Genomic DNA, 13305 nt, shown 5'->3' on the forward strand with positions numbered 1-13305 from the left:
ATCCAATCAGTCCATCCTAAAGGAGATCAGTCCTGGGTATTCATTGGAAGGACTGATGTTGAAGCTGAAGCTCCAGTACTTTGGCCACCTGATGCAAAGAGCTGACTCGTGTGAAAAGATCCTGATGCTGGGAAAGATTGAGGGCAGGAGGAGAAGGGGACGACAGAGGATGAGATGGTTGGATGGCATCACTGACTCAATGGACATGAGTTTGGGTAAACTCTGAGAGTTGGTGATGGATAGGGAGGCCTGGCGTGCTGTGGTTCATGGGGTCACAAAGAGTCGGACACGACTGAGCGATTGAACTGACTGACTGACTGAAGCTTATATGCCAACCTTGGAAGTTTTCCTCAGGTGGCATGGAGAAGCTGTTAAGCTTTGGTACTGGTATTACTTTTACTGTTAAAGAAGAGAAGACCTTGGGTGAGTCCTGAGCCCCGGTTTCCTCATCTACAAAGCAGCGTGTGTGACAGAGAGGTCCCCACGTGTCTGCTGGCTCCCCCAAGCGGTCGATTCGCTGAGAGCGAATGCTTATGGATGGATTTCACCTGGGATGCAGGGACACCAGGTGAAAAGAAAGGTCTCTGGCATGAGAATGAGGGGGCGTGGGACAGGAGGGGCTGCAGGCCTGGGAAGCGGGCAGTGGGGGTCTAGTCCTGGCCCTGGGGCCCGGATTAGCTCTGCTGCTTGGGGTGAAGGACTTCCCCCGGAGCCTCTCCAAGTGTGAAACGAGGTGGGTGGGGCCGGGTGCTCACCTAGGAACTTGGTGATGATGGTGGCATGGAATCCACCGGCTGTCTCCCCTGCCTGGGCTTTGTCAGCTTGTCATTAAGGTGACACTCAACAGGAAGACAGCTGAGCCAGGTGGGAGAGTGGTGGAGACAAGGAAACAAATTCTAAATGGCATTTTAAAAATTAATTAATCAGGCCGTGTCCGGTCTTAGTCGCAGCACGTGGGATTTTTCGATCTTCGTTTCGGCATGCAGGATCTTTAGTTGCGGCCACACAAACGCTTGGTTGCCGCCTGTGGGATCCAGTCCCCTGACTGGGGATTAAACTCAGGCCCCCTACGCACAGTCTTAGCCACTGGACCACCATAAAGGAAGTCCCCTAAATGGCTTTGAATCCCACAGGACCCCACAGGCTCCCGTGGCCCTGAGTTTCCTGGGCCACGAAGGCTGGGTTGGAGGGCAGGCAGCTGTAGCAGCTGAGCCCGGGCTGGGAAGACGCAGAGGGAAGATGCTCCCAGCAAAGACCCTCAGAGGCCCCACCATCCACCGGAAAGTCCAAACAGCCTGGCCTCGGAGAAGCGTACAGCCTCCGCTCTGCCTGCCCAGCTGGATCTCCTGGGGGTGGGGACAGGGTCCAGGTGTGCGTGGTCACTCCTGCACCTCCGGGTCAACCCCAGTGCCAGCGTAAATGAGTGAATGACAACAGTGGTGAGAATGGCTTTACCCACACACAGCGTTTGATTCAGGCTGGGCTGAATCGTGTCCAGTGTGCTGAGTTCTTGTGGGTATAGACTCGTGGCTACAAGTGGACACACTCTGAGTCAAGTCAGACCTGAGCGTGACCCACTGACTGGCTGTGGAACCCCGGGCACGTTATTTAAATTCCCTGTGCTTCGGTTTCCTCATCTGCAGAATAGCAAGAGCATCAGGATCATTGGCTGGAAAGGTTCAAATGAGATCTGACCGTGTGTGCAAATAGCTGAGTGGGGGTCTGGTGTCCAGGCGAAATGCAGAACATGCTGATTTCCCTTTGGCTTATTGACAGTGAGAATTGAAATGCATGCTATCCCATGGACAAACCTTGAGGATGTCACACTGAGTGAAATAGACCAGGCACAAGAGGAAACACACTGTATGATTCCACTTAGGTGAGGTGCCTACAACGCCAAATTCACAGAGACAGATGGTGGAACAGGGGTTGCCAGGGGCTGGGGGTGGGGGACTGGGCTTTGTGTATAATGCAGACAGGCTTCATCTTGGCATGATGAAAAAGTTCTGGAGATGGGTGGTGGTGATGGGCCACATGGGAAGGTGAATGTTGTACCTAACGCCATTCAAATGTATGCTGAAAAATGGTTAAAATGGCAAATTTAATGTTTTGTGTGTTTTAAAACGGCATGCTGTTCACTTCAGCAGTGAAAATCGCTCAGTCGTGTCTGATTCTTTGTGACCCCATGGACTGTAGTCCATGGAATTCTCCAGGCCAGAATATTGGAGTGGGTAGCCTTTCCCTTCTCCAGGGGATCTTCCCAACCCAGGGATCAAACCCAGGTCTCCTGTATTGCAGGTGGATTCTATACCAGCTGAGCCACAAGGGAAGCCCAAGAATACTCAAATGGGTAGCTTATCCCTTCTCCAGAGGATCTTCCCGACCTAGGAATCGAACCAGGGCCTCCTGCATTGCAGGCAGGTTCTTTACCAACTGAGCTACCAGCAAAGCCAACTGCTTCCCTGAAGTTCACTGAAGTTTAGCACTTCAGCCTAACTGCTATCAGGCAGTCGAGCCCCTCACCCCTGCTCGAGGGCTCCGCGTCCTGGGGGCTGTCCCCTTCATGATTTACTGACTCATCACAGTTCCCAGGTGGCACTAGCAGTAAAGAACCCACCTGCCAATGTAGGAGATGTAAGAGACGTGGGTTCGATCCCTGGGTTGGGAAGATCCCCTGGAGGAGGACATGGCAACCCACTCCAGTATTTTTGCCTGGAGAACCCCATGGACAGAGGAGCCTGGCAGGCTACAGTCCATGGGGTCACAAAGAGTTGGACATGACTGAAGCGACTGAGCACACAGGCACGCACACGCCACACTGTGTGGCAAGCACTCTGTAAATTACCCTCTGTGACCCCATTTCACAGACTGGGTGACTGAGGCTCAGACAGGGTGAGTGATTTTCCTAAGATCTCACAGCCCAGGAAGGCAAAGTGCCAGACCTGAATCCTGGTCTATCTGATCCCAAGCCAGCAGCTGGTCCCCAGTGCTACGCTTGCTCTTGTGACATTCTCTCTCCTTCTCTGAGATCCTCAACCACTGAGGGCGGATCCAGTCACCTGGTACCTACAGGTGTTGTGCAGGTAGTGAGTGTTCCCTCCTCCTGACTAGCAGCCCCTGGAGGCACAAAGTGAGCTTGTTTCTAGACCCCAACCCTGCCTTATGTGAGGGGGCCTGGAGCAGTTACAAATGCTTGCAATTGACCACAAGGCTCAGGATGCGGGAAGCAATGGATAGGAGGGCTAGGAGACAACCTTCCCCTGGACTGGGCCTCACAGAAAGATCCCAGAGGTGTGCCAGGGACCCAGGGGGCCAGGGCCTGGCCGTGGGGTTTCCTTACCCAGCCTGGCGAGCAGCTCCAACAAGGCTTTGATGTCCTTCTCCAGAGAGGTGCGTGACTCCCGGATCTGCCGTTCCATCTGGCTCAGCCCGGCACCATCCTTTTGAGGGGCAGGGGGAAAGGAAAAGCTTGAGCGGCTCCCAGCTGGTTCCCGGGACCAGGAGGAAAAGGCATGGGGGTCTCGTACCCACTCAGCCGCCTCCAGCTCCTGTCTGTGTGCTTCTGAGGCCAGCAGCTGCCGGGAGGCCAGTCCGAGGGTCGCCCGCGTCTGGCTGGAGAGCCGGCTAGCCCGGCGGTGTTCCTGCTTCCCTGCCCTCAGCAAGGCCTTGGCGAGCTGTTGGTGGGAGGCAGCAGAGAGGGGAGGGTGAGTGGAAGGAGTCCTTTTCCTTTTTTAAGTTTGTTTGTTTGTTTTTTTAATGTGGATCATTTTTTGAAGTCTTTACTAAATGTACTACAATATTGCTACTATTTTATGGATTTTTTTTTTTTTTATATTTTGGCTGCGAGACATGTGGGATCTTAGCCCCACATCCAGAGACTGAACCTCCCACCCCCTGTACTGGAAGGGACGTTTTAACCACTGGACTGCCAGGGAAGTCCCCAAGAGAGTCCTTTTAGAGGTAAAGGATATTAATGGTCATCATGCCAAGTGGTCATCACTTCACTTCATCACTTCACGATCATTTATTTGTTTGCTCATTCACTCATTCATTCAACAGGTATGTACCAGATGCTGGCACAGTGTAGGTTGCTGGACTCTACCCATCTCTCCTCTGAGGAGAAACTCCAGCTATTTCACAGATGGGGAATCAGAGCTGCAGAGGAGAGGAGCTGGCTGAAATCGAAATGACAGGACCAGAAACCAAGCCTGGGGGCGCCTGCAAATCCAGCACTTTCTCTAGGCAGCTGTGAAGGCAGTTTAGGGGACTTCCCTGGTGGCCCAGTGGTTAAGAATCTGCCTTGCAATACAGGGGACACGGGTTTGATCCTCGGTCAGGGAACCAAGATCCCACATGCTGCAACTAAGACTCAGCACAAATTAATTAATTTTTTAAAAAGAATACACTTAAAAAAATAAAGGCAGTTCACTTGGGACCCAAGCAACAAAGCCAGTGAAGGTGCTGGGGAGACTCACATCAATTCAAATTTGGCCCCAATTAAACAAGAAAAGCTGAGAGGTTTAGGGAGTAGAGCCCAACACACCGAGGTGTGAGTCCTGCTCATGTGATTGAAGCCACTGAACCAGGCTGGCCTGAGGGTCCCCGCCCATCCCATGGGGACTGCAGTGACATCTCTTTCATGCAAAATCAACAGGGTCACCCGTGTAAAGCTCCAGAGCTCAGAGCCTGGGAGCCCCTGGTAAGTGCAGAGTACTCAGCATTGCACACAGAAGGGAGCAAATGTGTGAGGGCAGCTGCCCCACAGAAGGGCACCTCCTCTATGCTACTCCTCCCCCAGGCCCAGAAGACACGGATGCCGCAGGAGTCACGTCCCTGGCCCTGACCTTGGCACTGTCCTGGGCCAGCAGCTCGGCTTCCCTGCCCTTCTGCTTGGCCCTGGAGGAGACAGAAGCCGCATCTCCCAGCATCCTCTCTGCCTGCTTGGTCTTCTTTCTCGAGTCTGCAAGGATCCTGTCCTGGACGATGGCCGCCTTCCTCCTCAGTGCGGCCTGGTCCTTGGGCCGAGGAAACCTTGGCTTCATTCCTGTAAACCCAGCCGAGGCTGTGTCAGGAGGGCTGGGCTCACGCCTGGAGAGCCCGACAGGAGGTCCCCACCGGAAGCTGACCGTCCCCAGACCCTCGGACAATGTGAGCAGAGGAGTGAGACACACGAGATCTGCGTGTGTTACTTCTCAGGATCACCCAGGAAAAACCTAAATGAGACATAGTGCTCTGTGAGTGTAAAGATTGACGTGATACTATGATATCAGATTGGCCAAAAAGTTGGTTGCATGAGTGTGTGCTCAGTCTTGTCTGACTCTGTGACCCCATCGACTGTATGTAGCCTGCCCGGCTCCTCTGTCCATGGAATTTCCCAGGCAAAAATACTAGAGAGGGTTGTGATTTCCTCCTTCAGGGGATTTTCCTGACCCAGAGATTGAACCAAAGTCTCTTGAGTCTCCTACATTGGTAGGCAGATTCTGTACCACTGAACCAGTTGGGAGGATCTTGTTTTCGGTTATGGAATATCTTACGGAAAAACTCAAATGGACTTTTGGGCCAACTCTACTTACAAGTCACAGGATTACATGATGGTCAATGCCTGGGCCAGTGGAGATGGGAGCCACAGCCCGGTATATAGAAAGATCCACCCAGTTCTTTGTTTTTATGGACCACCCATTTCTACAAAGGCTTTGAGGCAGCTTATCATGATAGATCAACTGGACCATTAAAATGAAAAACCAAGGGCCATAGGTAACTTGGGGGATGAGGAAGAGTGAGAAGTGCCAGAAAACAGGACCATGCCAGTGCAGGGCCAGATGCTCTGTCCACCAGTTAGCCTCCTCGCAGCCAGGACAAAAGGGGAAATTCGACAGTTCACACGGATTTTATTATCTAATAAAAGGCAGTGTCTCTCCACAGAGAAAGACTTCTCCCTTTCCTTTGAGATCAAATGCTAAGGGAAATTTATCCCAAGGGGTACTGATGATTGTAGTTGTTGCTCAGTTGCTAAGTTGTGTCGGACCCTTTGCAACCCCATGGACTACAGCATGCCAGGCTCCTCTGTCTTCCACTGTCTCCTGGAGCTTGCTCACTCAAATTCATGTACATTGAGTGGGTGATACTATCTAACCATCTAACCATCTCATTCTGGGCCGCCCCCCATGGTAGACAAAGTAAAATTTTAAAAAGAATCAAGCCTTATAATTTTCAAGGACGTAATAGTACATAACCATTCTATGAGGATAATCCAAAGGTTAGATCTATTTTGCTTCTTGTACACAAAAAACCGGTGTTTCTTAAAGGGCACGCTGGGGAGTCCTAATTCTACAGGGTGTTGAGAAATGCTAGGGCATAATGTCAACTAAGTTTATATGAAGTGAACCCGAGGCACTTCCCTGGTGGTCGGTGGTTAAGAATCTGCGCTTCCACTGCAGGGGGCACAGTTTCAATCCCTGATGGGGGAACTATCCCGCATGCTCCATGGAGGCACACCAATAAAAAGTGAACCTGTTTTTTTTATTGCAGGACTTCTCAGAGCCTTTAGTATTCTCAGGTGCGCACTGCAAGGCCTCAGGGACATCTACAGCACGTTCCATTTCTTAAACTTATTTGAACACAAACCCTCTCTTGGCGGAACAGTTACAGGCTAAGGGCTGTTCCACATTTCATGCAGCAGAATTTCCTTTCTTGGTCTACTCATCTGTAAAATGGGGGCACTTGGCCTCATTTTCCTAAAGTTCAAGAGAGACTTGGACTGGCATCAACCTACGCTCCCTTCTAAGGAGCAACACCGAATCCCTTCCCAGAGCCCCACTGGACACTGGACCAGGGCAGCCATTTTTGTACCAGGTAACTGAGCCAGAGTGGCCTGGATCAGGGACGGACAGCTGACGGCATCAGATTCTCTTCCCACCTGCTCTTGAGGGGTTCTTTGTGTGGTCTGGTGACGGATGGCCATGTGGGCAAGAACCGGGTGAGTGGTATGCGAGATGGGGAGGGACAAGCAGCGACAGGAAAGGGCGGTCCTGAGAGGCCCAGGGAACGGTCTCTTTGGCTCATGTTTACGTGACTGGACCTCTGGCCCCTGCAGCCAGGCCTGCCCAGGGTGAGGCCCTATCCCTGGTGTCTGTCATGCGCATTTGTGCATTGATGAGCCTGGGGCTAAGCAGGGCACACATACCTTCCACGTCAGCCAGCAGAGTCCTGGCTCCCATGACAGTCACCGTGGCAGCCTGGACAGATGAGGAAGCTCGGGTCAGGGCGGCTCTGGCTTCCTGGTGCAGCTGGAGAGAGATGGGAGAGGTTGGGCAGGTGGTGCTGGGGGTGTTCTGGGCAGAGCCAAGTCGGGTGGGCACCAAACCCAAATATACAAGGTCCCCAAAGGGCACCAAAACGGACACTGAATTCTACTGTTTACCAGGACTACCTGATTTGTCTTACTCTATCAATGTTAAACTTTGAATATCTCTCCCAAGAGCTTATCTGTCCCACAAAATCTTAAAGGAACACTGGAACCGAAGAACTAAAAAAAAAAAGATGGATGACTGAAAGTTTCTTTTCAGAATGCTGCTGTATCTCAGCAAGAGGATGTGAAACAGAGAATCTGTTTCTTACACAACTTTTACTCCTAGGAAATTAGTTTCTTCCCCACTGTCACTAAATAAGGTGATGGTGGTGGTTTAGTTGCTAAGAGTCGTGTCCGAATCTTTGTGACCCCACGGACTGTTGCCCGCCAGGCTCCTTCATCCATTGGATTTCCCAGGTAAGAATACCGGAGGGGGTTGCCATTTCCTTCTCCAGGGGATCTTCCTGACCCAGGGATCAAACCCGGGTCTCCTGCATTATAGATGGATTCTTTACTGACTGAGCTACCAAGGAAACCCACCACTAAATAAGGCTGGATACTCAAAAGAATACATATTTGATGGATGAATGGATACACAAAATGTGGTGTATCCACATGGTGGAATATTATTCAGGGCTTCTCTTGTGGCTCAGCTGGTAAAGAACCTGCCTGCAATGTGGGAGACCTGGGTTCAATCCCTGGGTTGGGAAGATCCCCTGGAGAAGGGAAAGGCTGTTCACTCCAGTATTCTGGCCTAGAGAAGTCCATGAACTGTATAGTCCATGGGGTTGCAAACAGTCAGACACGACTGAGTGACTTTCACACATCATCACATGTAAAAGAATGAAGTGCTGATATGTACCATAATGTAGATGAACCTGGACAATATTACGGTAAGCAAAAGCAGCCAGACACAAAGGGGCCCGTATCACATGACTCCATTTGTATGAAACGTGCAGAGGAGGTAAATCTACAGAGACAGAAAGCAGACTGGTGGTTGCCGGGGGCTGGGGGAGGGAGGGCTGAGGAGTGACTGCTTGACGGGTATAAGTTTTCTCTTCCAGGGTTTCCTTCTGGGGTGATGAGTGTTTCCGAACTGAGAGGTGATGGTTGCACAACTTGGTGAGTGTGCTAAATGCCACTGTGTTGTACACTTTAAAATGGGTAATTTTAGGGAATTCCCTGGTGTTTCAGTTGTTAGGACTCCACCTTGCCATCGCAGGGGGCATGGGTTCAATCCCTGGTCAGGGAACTAAGATCCTGCATGCTGCACAGCCTGGCCAAAAAAAAAAAAAGAGTGGGGTAATTTTATGTCACATGAATTTTGGTCAATCAATCAATCAATCATGTGGGTTTGAAGAGGTACCAGATGCTGCCCAAGAGCCCTCATGTCTTAAGTCTTACTCCAAACGCCTGGCAGAGGCGTTCCTGGGAGAGGAAGGTGGGAGGCACTGTGCTCGGGCTAGTCATTGCACACTGGGGTCTGGTCCTGACCCTACTGCGGCCTCATCTGCTCCCCGGACCAGGGAGATGGACTAGATCAACGAGTACCACCCCAGGAGACCCTAACACAGCACAGCTCACCCAGCGTGTGACAGGCACAAGGCCCAGCTCTTTGGATGCTGGCAGCAAGCTTCCCCCCTAGCCTTGTTTTTTAAAGGACAATAAAGATGTCTGTGGGATAAGCCACTGCTGGGATAAGTGGATGATGGATTTGAATAAAGTCTGTACATCAGGCTCATTGTGTAAATATCATGTTGATTTCCTTACTCTGATCTTTATAAGGTGGTTAGGTAAAATGCTAACAGAAGGGGAATCTGTGTGAAGGGTATAGGGGAATTCTTTGGACTTTCTTCACAACTTTTTTCTAAGTCTAAAATGATTTTCAGATGAAAAGTTAAAAAAAAAAACACACTTGAAGGGGTGCTTATACCTTAATAGTCTGGAAACCACTGGGTTGGGCTAAATTCACCCCATAATTCTTGAGTTCCCTGATTACTTAGCACCCCCTCCGCTTCGGGGCTGTCAACTGTGGGGTTGAACGCTGGAGTGATGTAGGTGTTCGCTAAAATATCTGGCAAGTGAACTAACGAATTCAAGACTGAATGAAGGAGACTCCTCCCAGACGTAATTAACACTGCGTAGGCTGGTAGGCACGGCCCTGGATGCTGCTGGTGCTCTGTCTGTCTAACCATCCTGCCTCCTCTCATACCTTCACTCCTTCTCAGGCAGTCAGGACCTCCTGCCTTGGCACATGCTAACTGAGGTTGTCTGGAGTTTGGCGGGGAGGCGCTGGAGGGGCAGAAAGAACTGCTCTGGTCTTTGCCCCCCCTCCCCTGCTATCCCTGACCCCAGATCACGCCTGGGGCAGCCCCAACCTCCTCCAGGTGCTGCCTCAAAGCATGAGAGCCCACCTGCGTGAGGGGCTCCATCTCCTGCAGCACGGCCTGGGCGGTGGCCTGCAGGGACCCGGCAGCCTCGGTCACCATGTGCTCTCTCGATGTGACTGTCTTCTCCAGCGTCTGCACCTTCAGGCTCACGGCCTCGGCCTGGGACTTCTGAGGCTGCCGGGAGATGGAGGGCTCAGGCAAGAAAGGTTCAAGGGGCAGAAGGATGGGAGAAGCCCAGGGGCAGAGACGGTGGGGGTCAGGCTGCATGTGGACCCCCAAGACGAAGAGGAGCCAGGGCGAGAGAAGCCAGGCTGGGGAACCTGTCACTTGAGGCCTGATTCCAGCCCCAGCAATTTCTAGAAGCGTGGCCTCAGGCAACTCAGCTGACCTTCCTGACCTGTGTTTCCTCCCTCAGACTCCCTACTTGATTCTAAATTCCAGCCTGAATTAAATACACGGACTGGTCCATTGTAGGTGGTGGTGGTGGTTTAGTCGCCAAGTCGTGTCCGACTCTTGCGACAGCATGGGCTATACCCCTCCAGGCTCCTCTGTCCGTGGGATTCTCCAGGCAAGAATACTGGAGTGGGTTGCCATTTCCTTCTCCAGGAGATCTTTCCAATCCAGGAATCCAGCCTGGATCTCCTGCACTGGAGACAGATTCTTTACCAACTGAGCTACAGGGGAAGCCACCAACTGTAGGTAGATTAGGATTCCTCATAATCTTATACCTGGAAACAGCCAGTCAGAGAAACACCCTCAATAGATCGTTTTCTTTTTCTATGGCAGAAATGAATCCTAGCTGAGCAGTGACTTCCTGGTTTTGTTTGTTTGAGGCAAGCAGAGTGATTCCTAGGAATGTTTGAGTATCTGAGGTAGGGCTCCTTTTAAGGATAAGGGGCCTGAAAACCAGTATCTAGTCCAATCCAACTGGCCCTTTGTCTAGCTTTACTCTGGGGAGGGGAAAGGTGTTAATGGAGAGGATCAATAACCTGTACTTCTGAACTCAGACTGTTCTGTGGGGACTGCTTCTTACCTAACACCTTTAGTAGTATCTGGAACAGCACTCAGAGCCAGACATATCACTACCCATGTTTTCCTTCTTTATACACAGCGGGAGAACCAAGGACCCTGAGCATTTAGCCTGGGGCCCGTCAGTCCCAACCAGCTGGGTCCCAGATACATTTCTATATGTTTAGTCTTTTTTTTTTTCTAAGTTCAGCTCCCCAGTTTTGGGATTTCAGGATTACTGAGAAGTCATGATGAACTGATTTATCCAGAGGTGAGGCATGAATGCCCTCCCCGCCCGTGATGGATACAGCCCAGAAATAACCTAAAGGGTGAGCTCCATCCGACACAGTAACCGAGGCACAGAGGGGGAAGGGCCTTGGCCAAGGTCACAGACCTTGAGTGGTGGGGCTGGGATTTAACTCCATGTCTGTCTGGTGTCATTGCCAATGCCACGGTGACGGAGAAGGGGCCTCGGCCTTAATATTATTTTCAATAATTAAGATTGGCTGAGCTCTGTGCCAGTCAGGCACTCTGCCAGGCCATGGAGGTGCCCTATCTTTTAATCAACCACTATTGAGCTAAAAATAAGCTACGTCATCTGCCTCGGCCAGGGCCACACTGGTTTCCCAGCCGCCACATTCTCCCCTATTCCCACCCAACGCGGAGCTCCAAGGACAGCCGAGCTGACCGGTGATGCTGGGGCGGAAGGTGAGGCCAGGTGCAGGGCCGCGGCCACGCCGGCTAGCTGCACGGCGGCCAGCACCCTCTCAGCTTCGGGCAGCGCCTCTGCCACGGCCGTGCCCAGCGCCTTCTGGGCCGCTTGTACCTCCTGGTACCTGGGGGGAGACAGAGGCAGGGTGGCTTGTGAGCGGGTGCAGGCTGTGCCTCCCGATCGCTGTCCCGGCCGCACCCCCTGCCCCCACTGGAATCCCCGATGGAAGAGGGCTCTGGCGACTTCCCGGGCAGAGCCACCATCTGTGGAGTGGGTACCCAGCAGCTGGCCTCAGAAGCTGGCTGCCACTTGGCAGCTTTCTAATGAATGAAAAGGCCACAGAGTCACTGCATTCTTGTTCCTTCATTCACTTAATTCAATCACGCTTTTCTGAAGGGGCTCCTGCTTGGTTTCCACTTGAGAGTCACACATTATGTGAATGTCTGGCTCCTCTAGATGAATCTCCAAGAGGAAAAGGCCTGGCACTGGCAGAGGGATAGCAGCGCAGGCCCTGACGCCCTTGGGTGACCTTGGGCATGCTGGTCTCCAGGTAAAGAGAGATCCCTGAGTCGCATGATCGCTCTGGGGGCCTTTTTCCCCAAAGTGCTATAATCAGTCAACTAAGATAGCTTTCCGGTCCAGCTGTCCACATCTTGCCCCCCGCCAGTTCCCCCAACCAAGGGTACTGCTGGAGTGGTCCACCCCTGAGAAAGAAAGTGTTAGTCACTCAGTTGTGCTCAACTCTTTGCAACCCCATGGACTGCAACCCACCAGGCTCCTCTGTACATGAGATTTTTTTCCAAGCAAGGATACTGGAAAGGGTTGCAATTTCCTTCCCCAGGGGATCTTCCTGACCCAGGGATTGAACCTGGGTCTCCTGCACTGCAGCCAGATTCTTTACTGACTGAGCTATGAGGGAAGCCACGCCCTGAGGTCACTCCCATCCCTCATCCCTTTTTGGAGAACCAGCGCCCCTGCCTCTGGGAGTGAGTCATGTGATTTGCCCAGCCATACTGATTGGTTCAGGACGGGCCACCTGACTCACGCTGGGCCAATCAGAGTCTTTCATCTAGGAAGTCCACTTGGGCTCAGTGAGACGTTGGTGGGTCTTCGCTGACCCTCTGAATGAGGGTGATAGGAGCGGGCCACTCCCTCCTCAGCAGAGAATCAGGGGCCAAAAAGAAAGCTAGTGCTTGAGAGGCACTCCCCAGGGGCCTGGGGTGGGGGTGGGGAAGTTGTGGGGGTGGGGTGGGGGAGGAGGCGCTGACCTGGACCCTCCTCCTTCACGTTTCTCGTCCCTTCTCTCCAGAGGCTGAGCTGCACCCCCAGGCGTGAGTGTGTGTGCTCAGTCATGTCCGACTCTTTGCCACCCCCAGGGACTATAGCCCTCCAGGCTTCTTTGTCCATGGGATTCCCCGGGCAAGAATACTGGAGGGGGTTGCCATTTCCTCCTCTAGGCATGAGTGGGTTCCTATAACTCACGACCAAGCAGACCCAAGACCCCAGGCATCCCACCCCACCCCAGGGAACATCAAGACTCAAGGGAAGGCAGGCATTTCTGGAACCACTGGCCTCTGGTCAGGCCCTGTGGGCTCTAGGAAGCCAACCCAGGCTCCGCCCCACACGTGGGAGGTCTCACCTGTCCTCCAGCTCCTGCTGGGCCTCCAGGGCCGCTCGGCCCTCCACCAGGCTCCAGAGAAGTGCATAGCTGGTGTTGGAGGCGAGCAGGGCCCTCCGAGCCGTGGCCTCAATCTTGGCAGCGGTGTCCCTGTGGCTGTGTGAAAATACCCGCCTGGCCATTACCAGGAGCTCACAGGGAGCGGGGCTTAGGTGCAAAGCCACACCCG

General features: G+C 52.6%; 1 protein-coding gene across 1 annotated transcript in view; it reads right to left on the bottom strand.

Moving 5' to 3' along the window:
- Positions 1-13305, bottom strand: part of LAMC3 (laminin, gamma 3) — a 63437-nt gene that overhangs the window by 1920 nt on the left and 48212 nt on the right. The window contains 7 exon segments of the mRNA XM_010856944.1: positions 3341-3440; positions 3528-3674; positions 4845-5044; positions 7184-7286; positions 9763-9912; positions 11435-11582; positions 13098-13232. Coding sequence (XP_010855246.1) covers positions 3341-3440; positions 3528-3674; positions 4845-5044; positions 7184-7286; positions 9763-9912; positions 11435-11582; positions 13098-13232 — 983 coding nt within the window.

The sequence above is a fragment of the Bison bison genome, unplaced genomic scaffold (assembly GCF_000754665.1).
Source record: "Bison bison bison isolate TAMUID 2011002044 unplaced genomic scaffold, Bison_UMD1.0 scf7180017864375, whole genome shotgun sequence".
Lineage (NCBI taxonomy): Eukaryota > Metazoa > Chordata > Mammalia > Artiodactyla > Bovidae > Bison > Bison bison.